General features: G+C 44.4%; 1 protein-coding gene and 1 long non-coding RNA gene across 2 annotated transcripts in view; both read right to left on the reverse strand.

The window, feature by feature from the left end:
- Positions 1 to 461: 461 nt before the first annotated feature.
- LOC121846463 lies at positions 462 to 1,918 on the reverse strand. The gene is made up of 3 exons (XR_006083322.1): positions 1,858 to 1,918; positions 1,100 to 1,186; positions 462 to 584 (listed from the first exon to the last, which is right to left on the reverse strand). It is a non-coding gene; the product is annotated as an uncharacterized LOC121846463 (long non-coding RNA).
- A 70-nt stretch (positions 1,919 to 1,988) lies between these two features.
- The window catches only part of LOC112249813 (low density lipoprotein receptor adapter protein 1-like), a 68,578-nt gene continuing 56,464 nt past the window's right edge, over positions 1,989 to 14,102 (reverse strand). The window contains exons 4-5 of the mRNA XM_042321822.1: positions 2,477 to 2,591; positions 1,989 to 2,072 (exon numbers count right to left, since the gene is read on the reverse strand). Of these exons, the coding sequence (XP_042177756.1) occupies positions 1,989 to 2,072; positions 2,477 to 2,591 (199 nt within the window). The remainder of the gene's footprint in view (positions 2,073 to 2,476; positions 2,592 to 14,102) is intronic.

Genomic DNA, 14,102 nt, shown 5'->3' on the forward strand with positions numbered 1-14,102 from the left:
CTCAACTATACTGGAGGTCATCCATCTCAACTATACTGGAGGTCATCCACCTCAACTATACTGGAGGTCATCCATCTCAACTATACTGGAGGTCAACTACACTGGAGGTCATCCGCCTCAACTATACTGGAGGTCATCCATCTCAATTATACTGGAGGTCAACTATACTGGAGGTCAACTACACTGGAGGTCATCCACCTCAACTATACTGGAGGTCATCCATCTCAATTATACTGGAGGTCAACTATACTGGAGGTCAACTATACTGGAGGACATCCATCTCAACTATAGTGGAGGTAATGCCATGTCTAATGGGGTTCACCTCTTATCATTAGCAATAGCCTTTAACAGTCCCAGCTTGTCCATGGAGAATACATATTGTTTACGTTATATCAGGCGTGATAATGATGACTGGCTAGACCAATCAAGGGCCTGGAACCCAAGGACATGACTTACCCAGGAGCCGTGTTTGATTGGTCGTTTCCTGGCGGGTTTGTTACTGGGTGAAGGAGAGCTGAATGACATGGAGAAAAATGGCCGTCTCTGTTTCTCCTCCTTCCTCAGGGGCTGCTGCTTCTCTGAGTCTGAGACAGAGAGAGAGAGGGGGACGGAGGGAGGGAAGGGGGGAGAGAGAGAGAGAGAAGGAGAGAGAGAGGGAGAGAGAGATAAGGAGAGAGTGAGAGAGAGAGAGAGAGAGAAAGAGAGGAGAGAGAGAGAGAGAGAGAGAGAGAGACAGAGAGAGAGATAAGGAGGGAGAGAGACAGAGAGAGAGATAAGGAGGGAGAGAGAGAGAGAGAGAGATAAGGAGGGAGAGAGAGAGAGAGATAAGGAGGGAGAGAGAGAGAGAGAGAGGGAGAGAGAGAGAGAATAGACCCTAAACATTCAGCACTGATCAGGCTAGGTTCCTGAGGGTGAGGAGGAGAGTGGAGGAAGTGAAATAACTACTTGTGGCTGTCTGGCGAAGGTCTGAAGCCCTGCAGTACGTTTAGGCTATATTGCCCAGCCCTAGTGGGTGTACCTTAACAAGCGTGCAAAGATTTATAGACCAATAGATGTCAAGATCATTACAGGAAGAGTACTACAAATGAAGTTGACCTACCTGAGACGCTGTGTGTGTTTGTAGTCTCTGTCTGTCCATCACTGACAGAACACGAGCAGCATGTCCTCCTGGCCTTCTGACTTTTATCTGAGGACAGAGAGGAGAGGAAAAGTGTCAGACCCCAGGAACATGTAGTCCAGCTGAAAAACGTTGGAGAACGTTGGAGACAAAACGTTGGAGACAAAACGTTGGAGACAAAACGTTGGAGACAAAACGTTAGAGGTAAAACGTTGGAGACAAAACGTTGGAGGTAAAACGTTGGAGACAAAACGTTGGAGGTAAAACGTTGGAGACAAAACGTTGGAGGTAAAACGTTGGAGACAAAACGTTGGAGACAAAACGTTGGAGACAAAACGTTGGAGACAAAACGTTGGAGGTAAAACGTTGGAGACAAAACGTTGGAGACAAAATGTTGGAGACAAAACGTTGGAGACAAAACGTTGGAGACAAAACGTTAGAGGTAAAACGTTGGAGACAAAACGTTGGAGGTAAAACGTTGGAGACAAAACGTTGGAGGTAAAACGTTGGAGACAAAACGTTAGAGGTAAAACGTTGGAGACAAAACGTTGGAGGTAAAACGTTGGAGACAAATCGTTGGAGGTAAAACGTTGGAGACAAAACGTTGGAGACAAAACGTTGGAGAACGGACAGTAAAAATGTTTTGCTGACATTCACCCTAATCCTCACCTTCCTGAGCAATCTCCCATAGGTCCAGAACTACTGTGAAGGCCTGGGCTACGGTTAGAGTTAGTACTCACCTTCCTGAGCAATCTCCCACAGGTCCAGAGCTACTGTGAAGGCCTAGGCTACGGTTAGAGTTAGTACTCACCTTCCTGAGCAATCTCCCACAGGTCCAGAGCTACTGTGAAGGCCTGGGCTACGGTTAGAGTTAGTACTCACCTTCCTGAGCAATCTCCCACAGGTCCAGAGCTACTGTGAAGGCCTGGGCTACGGTGAGAGTCACAGCTTGGGCCTGACAAACCACAGAACAGAGACATACTGTATAACATAATTTGATTGTGGTTTGCAAGCACCTACAGTACCACAAGATGGAGCCAGACACCATCATAATTTCAGATGTAAACGTCTAAAATAAGAATTGTTTTGGATTGGAAACATTATTTCAATGATTGGTAACTTCTCGTGTTTCCCTAACGACATATAAAGATAGAAATTAAATTAAATAGACAAATTAAATTAAATTAAATAGACAAATTAAATTAAATTAAATAGAAATTAAAATTAACGACATTAAATTACTTTCATCCGTGTTTAATTCTGAAATATTCAGGCATGTGTCTTGGGTTCATTATCAAAAGTTGTAAACAGAGACGGAAAGTGAAAAGTGTTTTGAACTAGTGCCCACTTGTCACTTACGATCTTCTTCTTGTGACAGAGGAAGGCGTGGCACTCGAGGGTCTCGTCTAACTGAATCTGGGAGACGTAGGCAAACACTTTGTCCTGGGTTTTATCTGCAGTACAGTAGGAGATTCTGCAGGAGGGGAGAACAATACAACTCCCATCAACCAATGGGGCCTAGGGTATGGATAAACCCTCCTCTGGCTACACATACAGTATATTTTCAGATGTTTCAACTAGTTAAATGGAGAAGAGAGAGATATCCATTGGTGACGATCAATTCATTGAACATTTACACGTTAACTTCATCATAAGAAGTTGATATGACATTTTTATAAAACATTTTCCATGATAATTTGATTTGTAATGAAAGTATATTGTATCCTCATCTATCTCTGGCCTACAGACCCCAATGCCATCCATCACAGTTAGAGAGAGACAGATATAGGATGAGTTTTAAACTAGTAACTCCACTACTGCTCTTCCTAACCTGGTTCATACGGGACAAACAGCAGGCCAATCACAGCAGGGTGTGAAGGGGAAGTCATGAATATTAAGTAGGCCATAGATCACAGACGGACCAAAGATATATTATATACTATATAGTACACTATAGTACACTACTTTTGACCAGGGCCTGATAGTGATTAGGGTGCCATTTGGGAGGAAAATCTGACTATCACAGTGCAGAGAAGAAAATAACAGAACAAATCACTAAAGCTTTACAGTCTTAAAACCTCATTACTAAATCTTATGCTATCTTGTCAAATCTCTAAAACCTCTGAAGGGGGCTTAGAAAGAAATTCATTCATTGCCAGTTAATCATTATTGGTGCCCAGGGGCCTTATGTATTGAGGAGTAAGAGTGCTGGGATCAGGTTCCCCCCTGTCTATATAATCGTTTTAATTGAGATCTAAAAGGCAAACCTGATCCAAGATCAGCACTGTGTAACTCATTATCACCCCAGTTTGAACAACAGCCAACAAAACAAAAGCAACGATTAACAATTTATTGACGACATGTTCAAAACAATATCAACTACATTACTGATCCTGGCATGCATAACTTGTATACCTGGTCTGTGGGAAAAATGTATAATCAACTTTCAGAAAACCTATTGTCATGCAGCAAATCAACGGAGAGTCACGGTGAGAGGCTGGTTCTAAAGGCCACGGTGAGTGGTTGGTTCTAAAGGCCATGGTGAGTGGTTGGTTCTAAAGGCCATGGTAAGTGGTTGGTTCTAAGGGCCATGGTGAGTGGCTGGTTCTAAAGGCCACGGTGAGTGGCTGGTTCTAAAGGCCACGGTGAGTGGCTGGTTCTAAAGGCCACGGTGAGTGGTTTGTTCTAAAGGCCACGGTGAGTGGTTGGTTCTAAAGTCCACGGTGAGTGGTTGATTCTAAAGGCCATGATGAATGGTTGGTTCTAAAGGCCATGGTGAGTGGTTGGTTCTAAAGGCCACGGTGAGTGGTTGGTTCTAAAGGCCATGGTGAGTGGTTGGTTCTAAAGGCCATGGTGAGTGGCTGGTTCTAAAGGCCACGGTGAGTGGCTGGTTCTAAAGGCCACGGTGAGTGGCTGGTTCTAAAGGCCACGGTGAGTGGTTGGTTCTAAAGGCCACGGTGAGTGGTTGGTTCTAAAGTCCACGGTGAGTGGTTGGTTCTAAAGGCCATGGTGAATGGTTGGTTCTAAAGGCCATGGTGAGTGGTTGGTTCTAAAGGCCACGGTGAGTGGTTGGTTCTAAAGGCCACGGTGAGTGGTTGGTTCTAAAGGCCATGGTGAGTGGTTGGTTCTAAAGGCCATGGTGAGTGGCTGGTTCTAAAGGCCAAGGTGAATGGCTGGTTCTAAAGGCCAAGGTGAATGGCTGGTTCTAAAGGCCTATCTAAAGGCCAAGGTGAATGGCTGGTTCTAAAGGCAACAGTGAGGGGTTGGTTCTAAAGGCCACAGTGAGTGGTTGGTTCTAAAGGCCACAGTGAGTGGCTGGTTCTAAAGGCCACGGTGAATGGTTAGTTCTAAAGGCCACGGTGAGTGGTTGGTTCTAAAGGCCACAGTGAGTGGTTGGTTCTAAAGGCCATGGTGACTGGTTGGTTCTAAAGGCCACGGTGAGTGGCTGGTTCTAAAGGCCATGGTGAGTGGTTGGTTCTAAAGGCCATGGTGAATGGTTGGTTCTAAAGGCCATGGTGAGTGGTTGGTTCTAAAAGCCAAGGTGAACGGCTGGTTCTAAAGGCCATGGTGAGTGGTTGGTTCTAAAGGCCATGGTGAGTGGTTGGTTATAAAGGCCATGGTGAGTGGTTGGTTCTAAAGGCCATGGTGAGTGGTTGGTTCTAAAGGCCATGATGAATGGCTGGTTCTAAAGGCCATGGTGAGTGGTTGGTTCTAAAGGCCATGGTGAGTGGTTGGTTCTAAAGGCCATGGTGAGTGGTTGGTTCTAAAAGCCAAGGTGAATGGCTGGTTCTAAAGGCCATGGTGAATGGTTGGTTCTAAAGGCCATGGTGAGTGGTTTGTTCTAAACGCCATGGTGAGTGGTTGGTTCTAAAAGCCAAGGTGAATAGCTGGTTCTAAAGGCCATGGTGAGTGGTTGGTTCAAAGGCCATGGTGAGTGGTTGGTTCTAAAAGCCATGGTGAATGGCTGGTTATAAAGGCCATGGTGAGTGGTTGGTTCTAAAAGCCATGGTGAATGGCTGGTTCTAAAGGCCATGGTGAGTGGTTGGTTCTAAAAGCCATGGTGAATAGCTGGTTCTAAAGGCCATGGTGAGTGGTTGGTTCTAAAGGCCTATCTAAAAGCCATGGTGAGTGGTTGGTTCTAAAAGCCATGGTGAATGGTTGGTTCTAAAAGCAATGGTGAATGGCTGGTTCTAAAGGCCATGGTGAGTGATTGGTTCTAAAGGCCAAGGTGAATGGCTGGTTCTAAAGGCCAAGGTGAATGGCTGGTTCTAAAGGCCATGGTGAGTGGTTGGTTCTAAAGGCCATAGTGAGTGCCTGGTTCTAAAAGCCAAGGTGAATGGCTGGTTCTAAAGGCCAAGGTGAATGGCTGGTTCTAAAGGCCAAGGTGAATGGCTGGTTCTAAAGGCCAAGGTGAATGGCTGGTTCTAAAAGCCAAGGTGAGTGGTTGGTTCTAAAGGCCATGGTGAGTGGTTGGTTCTAAAAGCCAAGGTGAATGGCTGGTTCTAAAGGCCAAGGTGAATGGCTGGTTCTAAAGGCCAAGGTGAATGGTTGGTTCTAAAGGCCATGGTGAGTGGTTGGTTCTAAAGGCCATGGTGAATAGCTGGTTCTAAAGGCCAAGGTGAACGGCTGGTTCTAAAGGCCATGGTGAGTGGTTGGTTCTAAAGGCCATGGTGAGTGGCTGGTTCTAAAGGCCATGGTGAATGGCTGGTTCTAAAGGCCATGGTGAATGGCTGGTTCTAAAGGCCAAGGTGAATGGCTGGTTCTAAAGGCCATGGTGAGTGGTTGGTTCTAAAGGCCATGGTGAGTGCCTGGTTCTAAAAGCCAAGGTGAATGGCTGGTTCTAAAGGCCAAGGTGAATGGCTGGTTCTAAAGGCCAAGGTGAATGGCTGGTTCTAAAGGCCAAGGTGAATGGCTGGTTCTAAAGGCCATGGTGAGTGGTTGGTTCTAAAGGCCATGGTGAGTGCCTGGTTCTAAAAGCCAAGGTGAATGGCTGGTTCTAAAGGCCAAGGTGAATGGCTGGTTCTAAAGGCCAAGGTGAATGGTTGGTTCTAAAGGCCATGGTGAGTGGTTGGTTCTAAAGGCCATGGTGAATAGCTGGTTCTAAAGGCCAAGGTGAACGGCTGGTTCTAAAGGCCATGGTGAGTGGTTGGTTCTAAAGGCCATGGTGAGTGGCTGGTTCTAAAGGCCATGGTGAATGGCTGGTTCTAAAGGCCATGGTGAATGGCTGGTTCTAAAGGCCATGGTGAGTGGTTGGTTCTAAAAGCCATGGTGAGTGGTTGGTTCTAAAGGCCATGGTGAGTGGTTGGTTCTAAAGGCCATGGTGAATGGCTGGTTCTAAAGGCCATGGTGAGTGGTTGGTTCTAAAGGCCATGGTGAGTGGTTGGTTCTAAAGGCCATGGTGAGTGGTTGGTTCTAAAAGCCAAGGTGAATGGCTGGTTCTAAAGGCCAAAGTGAATGGCTGGTTCTAAAGGCCAAGGTGAATGGCTGGTTCTAAAGGCCAAAGTGAATGGTTGGTTCTAAAAGCCATGGTGAATGGCTGGTTCTAAAGGCCATGGTGAGTGGTTGGTTCTAAAAGCCATGGTGAATGGCTGGTTCTAAAGGCCGTGGTGAGTGGTTGGTTCTAAAAGCCATGGTGAATGGCTGGTTCTAAAGGCCATGGTGAGTGGTTGGTTCTAAAAGCCATGGTGAATGGCTGGTTCTAAAGGCCGTGGTGAGTGGTTGGTTCTAAAAGCCATGGTGAATGGCTGGTTCTAAAGGCCATGGTGAGTGGTTGGTTCTAAAAGCCATGGTGAATGGCTGGTTCTAAAGGCCATGGTGAATGGCTGGTTCTAAAGGCCTATCTAAAAGCAGTGGTGAGTGGTTGGTTCTAAAAGCCATGGTGAATGGTTGGTTCTAAAAGCCATGGTGAATGGCTGGTTCTAAAGGCCATGGTGAGTGGTTGGTTCTACAAGCCAAGGTGAATGGCTGGTTCTAAAGGCCATGGTGAGTGGTTGGTTCTAAAGGCCAAGGTGAATGGTTGGTTCTAAAGGCCAAGGTGAATGGTTGGTTCTAAAGGCCATGGTGAGTGGTTGGTTCTAAAGGCCATGGTGAATGGCTGGTTCTAAAGGCCAAGGTGAATGGCTGGTTCTAAAGGCCAAGGTGAATGGCTGGTTCTAAAGGCCATGGTGAGTGGCTAGTTCTAAAGGCCATGGTGAGTGGCTGGTTCTAAAGGCCAAGGTGAATGGCTGGTTCTAAAGGCCAAGGTGAATGGCTGGTTCTAAAGGCCTATCTAAAGGCCAAGGTGAATGGCTGGTTCTAAAGGCCAAGGTGAATGGCTGGTTCTAAAGGCCTATCTAAAGGCCATGGTGAGTGGTTGGTTCTAAAGGCCATGGTGAGTGGTTGGTTCTAAAAGCCATGGTGAATGGCTGGTTCTAAAGGCCATGGTGAGTGGTTGGTTCTAAAAGCGAAGGTGAATGGCTGGTTCTAAAGGCCAAAGTGAATGGCTGGTTCTAAAGGCCAAGGTGAATGGCTGGTTCTAAAGGCCAAGGTGAATGGCTGGTTCTAAAGGCCAAAGTGAATTGCTGGTTCTAAAGGCCAAGGTGAATGGCTGGTTCTAAAGGCCAAAGTGAATGGCTGGTTCTAAAGGCCTATCTAAAGGCCAAGGTGAATGGCTGGTTCTAAAGGCCAAGGTGAGTGGCTGGTTCTAAAGGCCAAGGTGAATGGCTGGTTCTAAAGGCCAAGGTGAATGGCTGGTTCTAAAGGCCAAGGTGAATGGCTGGCCTTCAGTCTTAACAAAGCTCACTAAAGCATTCTATAGGATGACCGTTGACATCTTCCCACTGGTCCATACAACACATGTCCCAAATGTCACCCTACTCCCTACATAGTGCACTACTTTAGACCAGGGCCCTACTCCCTATGTAGTGCACTACTATAGACCAGAGCCCTACTCCCTATATAGTGCACTACTTTAGACCAGAGCCCTATTCCCTACATAGTGCACTACTTTAGACCAGGGCCCTATTCCCTATATAGTGCACTACTTTAGACCAGAGCCCTATTCCCTACATAGTGCACTACTTTAGACCAGGGCCCTATTCCCAAAATAGTGCACTACTTTAGACCAGGGCCCTATTGGCTCCAAAGGGAATTTTTTGCTATTTTGAATGCAGACATAGTGAATGCATTAGCTCTTTCTTCTTTAAGTGGACTATAGGAAGCTACAGGGAGCGGTATTGATCCAATATGCTTCCCAAATGGCACCCTATTCCCTATATAGTGCCCTACTTTAGACCAGAGAACCATTCCCTATATAGTGCACTACATTAGCTGTTTCTTCTTTAAGTGGACTATAGGAAGCTACAGGGAGCGGTATTGATCCAATATGCTTCCCAAATGGCACCCTATTCCCTTTATAGTGCACTACTTTTGACCAGAGAGCCCATAGGGAATAGGGTGCCATTTGGGACTCAGCCCTAAGATGGCTTCCTTATGCAGAGTGCTGGAGGTATCACACGCACACGCAAAGGCTTTGGATAGATAATAGCTGTGTATATTAAGTAGACAACAGAGACAGTGTTTGACCCTCTCCTTCCATAGTATCCTGGCTTTATATAAACCCTGTAGTCATAGCAGCCAGTCAAAACCACACTGTTTCCTGTTGTCATAGCAGCCAGCGTGCAGGTTGGAGTCATAACCACACTGATTTCTGTTGTCATAGCAGCCAGCGTGCAGGTTGGAGTCATAACCACACTGTTTTCTGTTGTCATAGCAGCCAGCGTGTCATAGTTGGAGTCAAAACCACACTGTTTCCTGTTGTCATAGCAGCCAGCGTGCAGGTTGGAGTCATAACCACACTGATTTCTTTCTAATTGTATTTTCCTATTTTTTCAATCCAGTTGAGACTTTATGCAGGTTGGCCTAACCAGGCCGTAACCTAGAGCTGGAGTCAGGCTTCAACTCAGGAGACAGGTCAGTGTGTAGACAACAGGTTTGACCTAACAATATCAGCAAAATGTCCACGTTTACTATTTGGTTTTATGGGGTGATCATTTTTCGGTTTATCATCCGTGACCATTTACATGATCATTCCTTTTCAATCCAAACTGGGAAGAAGGCAAAACTATATTCTTGTTGTGGTATGATAGTGAGTTTTGAATTCATATTTGGGTGCCATAAAGGTCAGTTGATTGTTCTCCGATGTTTCAGATGCTGTGTGACTTGCCTGCTGAGACCGGCTCTAGCTACCTAGTTAGCTCTGTTCTGTCTGACCAAAGACAGAACAGTCTGGGTAGCTAACTCTGCTCTGCTCTACTCTGCTCTAGCTTGCTAACTCTGCTCTGTTCTAGCTAGCTATCTCTGCTCTGTTCTAGCTAGCTATCTCTGTTCTACTCTGTTCTAGCTAGCTATCTCTGTTCTACTCTGTTCTAGCTAGCTAACTCTGTTCTAGCTAGCTAACTCTGCTCTAGCTAGCTAACTCTGCTCTAGCTAGCTAACTCTGCTCTACTCTGCTCTAGCTAGCTAACTCTGCTCTAGCTAGCTAACTCTGTTCTAGCTAGCTAACTCTGTTCTACTCTGCTCTAGTTAGCTAACTCTGTTCTAGCTAGCTAACTCTGTTCTACTCTGCTCTAGCTAGCTAACTCTGTTCTAGCTAGCTAACTCTGTTCTACTCTGCTCTAGCCAGCTAACTCTGTTCTAGCTAGCTAACTCTGTTCTACTCTGTTCTAGTTAGCTAACTCTGTTCTAGCTAGCTAACTCTGTTCTAGCTAGCTAACTCTGTTCTACTCTGCTCTAGCTAGCTAACTCTGCTCTGTTCTACTCTGCTCTAGCTAGCTAACTCTGTTCTACTCTGCTCTAGCTAGCTAACTCTGTTCTACTCTGCTATAGCTAACTAACTCTGCTCTAGCTAGCTAACTCTGCTCTAGCTAACTAACTCTGTTCTACTCTGTTTTTTAAATTTAACTAGGCAAGTCAGTTAAGAACAAAAGATTATTTACAATGACGGCCTAGGAACAGTGGGTTTAACTGCCTTGTTCAGGGGGCAGAAGGAAAGATGTTTACCTCGTCAGCTCTGGGATTCGATCTAACAACCTAACCACTAGGCTACCTGCCGCCTGTTCTAGCTAGCTCTTGCTCTTGCTCTGCCTACTGTATTCTACACACCAATGTCATTGGAAGCCCAATTAGTGTCCAATGTGGAATAATACAGTGCCTTGCGAAAGTATTCGGCCCCCTTGAACTTTGTGACCTTTTGCCACATTTCAGGCTTCAAACATAGAGATATAAAACTGTACATTTTTGTGAAGAATCAACAACAAGTGGGACACAATCATGAAGTGGAACGACATTTATTGGATATTTCAAACTTTTTTAACAAATCAAAAACTGAAAAATTGGGCGTGCAAAATTATTCAGCCCCTTTACTTTCAGTGCAGCAAACTCTCTCCAGAAGTTCAGTGAGGATCTCTGAATGATCCAATGTTGACCTAAATGACTAATGATGATAAATACAATCCACCTGTGTGTAATCAAGTCTCCGTATAAATGCACCTGCACTGTGATAGTCTCAGAGGTCCGTTAAAAGCGCAGAGAGCATCATGAAGAACAAGGAACACACCAGGCAGGTCCGAGATGATTGATTCTTCACAAAAAAATACAGTTTTATATCTTTATGTTTGAAGCCTGAAATGTGGCAAAAGGTCGCAAAGTTCAAGGGGGCCGAATACTTTCGCAAGGCACTGTATTATTCAATACCCTTTCCACTGACATGCCACATGCACACACCGAACACACACACTGATACACACACTGAACACACACACACGCTGACAAACACACTGACACACACACACACTGACACACACACTGACACACACACACACACACACACCGACACACACACACACACACATACCCTTTCCACTGACATGCCACATGCACACACACACACACACACACACACACGCACACACAACACACACACACACACCGAACACACACACACACACAACACACACACACACACACACACACTGACACACACACACACCGAACACACACACACACCGAACACACACACACACTGACACACACACACACACACAACTAACAGGGTTTGCGAATTTCACACTCCCGACTGTTCAGAAGAATAAGGTAATGTGTTGATGGTTATGGTGCATACCGTAATGTGTTGATGGTTGTGGTTCAATAAGGTAATGTGTTGATGGTTATGGTGCATACCGTAATGTGTTGATGGTTGTGGTGCATACCGTAATGTGTTGATGGTTGTGGTTCAATAAGGTAATGTGTTGATGGTTGTGGTTCAATAAGGTAATGTGTTGATGGTTGTGGTTAAATACCGTAATGTGTTGATGGTTGTGGTTCAATAAGGTAATGTGTTGATGGTTGTGGTTCAATAAGGTAATGTGTTGATGGTTGTGGTTAAATACCGTAATGTGTTGATGGTTGTGGTTCAATAAGGTAATGTGTTGATGGTTGTGGTGCATACCGTAATGTGTTGATGGTTATGGTGCATACCGTAATGTGTTGATGGTTGTGGTTCAATAAGGTAATGTGTTGATGGTTGTGGTTCAATAAGGTAATGTGTTGATGGTTGTGGTGCATACCGTAATGTGTTGATGGTTGTGGTTCAATAAGGTAATGTGTTGATGGTTGTGGTTCAATAAGGTAATGTGTTGATGGTTGTGGTTCAATAAGGTAATGTGTTGATGGTTGTGGTGCATACCGTAATGTGTTGATGGTTGTGGTTCAATAAGGTAATGTGTTGATGGTTGTGGTTCAATAAGGTAATGTGTTGATGGTTGTGGTTCAATAAGGTAATGTGTTGATGGTTGTGGTTCAATAAGGTCATGTGTTGATGGTTGTGGTTCAATAAGGTAATGTGTTGATGGTTGTGGTTAAATACCGTAATGTGTTGATGGTTGTGGTTCAATAAGGTAATGTGTTGATGGTTGTGGTGCATACCGTAATGTGTTGATGGTTGTGGTTCAATAAGGTAATGTGTTGATGGTTGTGGTTCAATAAGGTAATGTGTTGATGGTTGTGGTTCAATAAGGTAATGTGTTGATGGTTGTGGTGCATACCGTAATGTGTTGATGGTTGTGGTTCAATAAGGTAATGTGTTGATGGTTGTGGTTCAATAAGGTAATGTGTTGATGGTTGTGGTTCAATAAGGTAATGTGTTGATGGTTGTGGTGCATACCGCAATGTGTTGATGGTTGTGGTTCAATAAGGTAATGTGTTGATGGTTGTGGTTCAATAAGGTAATGTGTTGATGGTTGTGGTTCAATAAGGTAATGTGTTGATGGCTGTGGTTCAATAAGGTCATGTGTTGATGGTTGTGGTTCAATAAGGTAATGTGTTGATGGTTGTGGTTCAATAAGGTCATGTGTTGATGGTTGTGGTTCAATAAGGTAATGTGTTGATGGTTGTGGTTCAATAAGGTAATGTGTTGATGGTTGTGGTTCAATAAGGTCATGTGTTGATGGTTGTGGTTCAATAAGGTAATGTGTTGATGGTTGTGGTTAAATACCGTATGACTTTGTTGGTGCTCAAACATCATCACAACATAAAGCTGTTAAACCACTGCTTTTACATCACACATAAAGGCCCTGTTGTTTCCAATGTGTTTGGGTATCTAATATACATGAAACAGAGAGAAAGAGAGAGAAAGAGAAATAACAAATGCTTTATAGTTCTGCAGGGAGAATAGTACGGGTTCATGTTTCTCTATGTGTGTGTGCGTGTGTCCATCCGTCCGTCGTTAACTCCTCTGTCCAACAACAAGCGTGTAATAACCTCGGATCTCAGTGTTTCTAGCTGCGTCTCTGATGAGCAGCGTGACCCAAATAGCAATGCCCAAGACACCCCAAATATATCATATAATAACCCCACTGTGACGTATCGGTTTTATATACTGGAGAAGTGAGGAGAAGTTGGAAGCCGTGGCCTAAATACATGTATGCTGCTGATAAGATCAAAACGTGTGACACAGTGGATTTAAGTAGCTATTTAATTTTTATTTTTTATTTAACCAGGCAAGTCAGTTAAGAACAAATTCTTATTTTCAATGACGGCCTAGGAACAGTGGGTTAACTGCCTGTTCAGGGGCAGAACGACAGATTTGTACCTTGTCAGCTCGGGGGTTTGAACTTGCAACCTTCCGGTTACTAGTCCAACGCTCTAACCACTAGGCTACCCTGCCGCCCCGTCTTGTCTGTGTATTGCGCAGGACAAGTGGACAAGTGGATTTGATGGTAAAATACCTGGTAGTTCCAAGAATCTACCTGTTTGAGGTAGCAACAGGGTAAATATATACACACTGCTCAAAAAAATAAAGGGAACACTAAAATAACACATCCTAGATCTGAATGAATGAAATATTCTTATTAAATACTTTTTTCTTTACATAGTTGAATGTGCTGACAACAAAATCACACAAAAATGATCAATGGAAATCAAATTTATCAACCCATGGAGGTCTGGATTTGGAGTCACACTCCAAATTAAAGTGGAAAACCACACAACAGGCTGATCCAACTGATGTAATGTCCTTAAAACAACAGGATAAATATATATATATATATATATATCAAGTCCGTGCTAAACATTGGAAGACTAGATTATACTCAATCCACATGAATATACATCACATCTGTATATAATAATATAATACAATGGAATCCAGGTCAACTAGGAAAAGAGTTTTGTTTTCAGTAAAAATGTGAATAAATTATCTGAATCTTATCTTTTGTGAATTTGAGTGGATACACTGTAGCGGGTTGTTTCGGTTGGGGAGGAGGACACACACACACACACACACACACACACACACACACACACACACGCTCACGCTCACACTCACACACACGCACACGCTCACACTCACACACACACACACACACACACACACACACACACACACACTCACACACACACACTCACACACACACACTCACACACACACACACACACACACACACACACA

This window comes from Oncorhynchus tshawytscha, linkage group LG05, assembly GCF_018296145.1.
Source record: "Oncorhynchus tshawytscha isolate Ot180627B linkage group LG05, Otsh_v2.0, whole genome shotgun sequence".
NCBI lineage: Eukaryota > Metazoa > Chordata > Actinopteri > Salmoniformes > Salmonidae > Oncorhynchus > Oncorhynchus tshawytscha.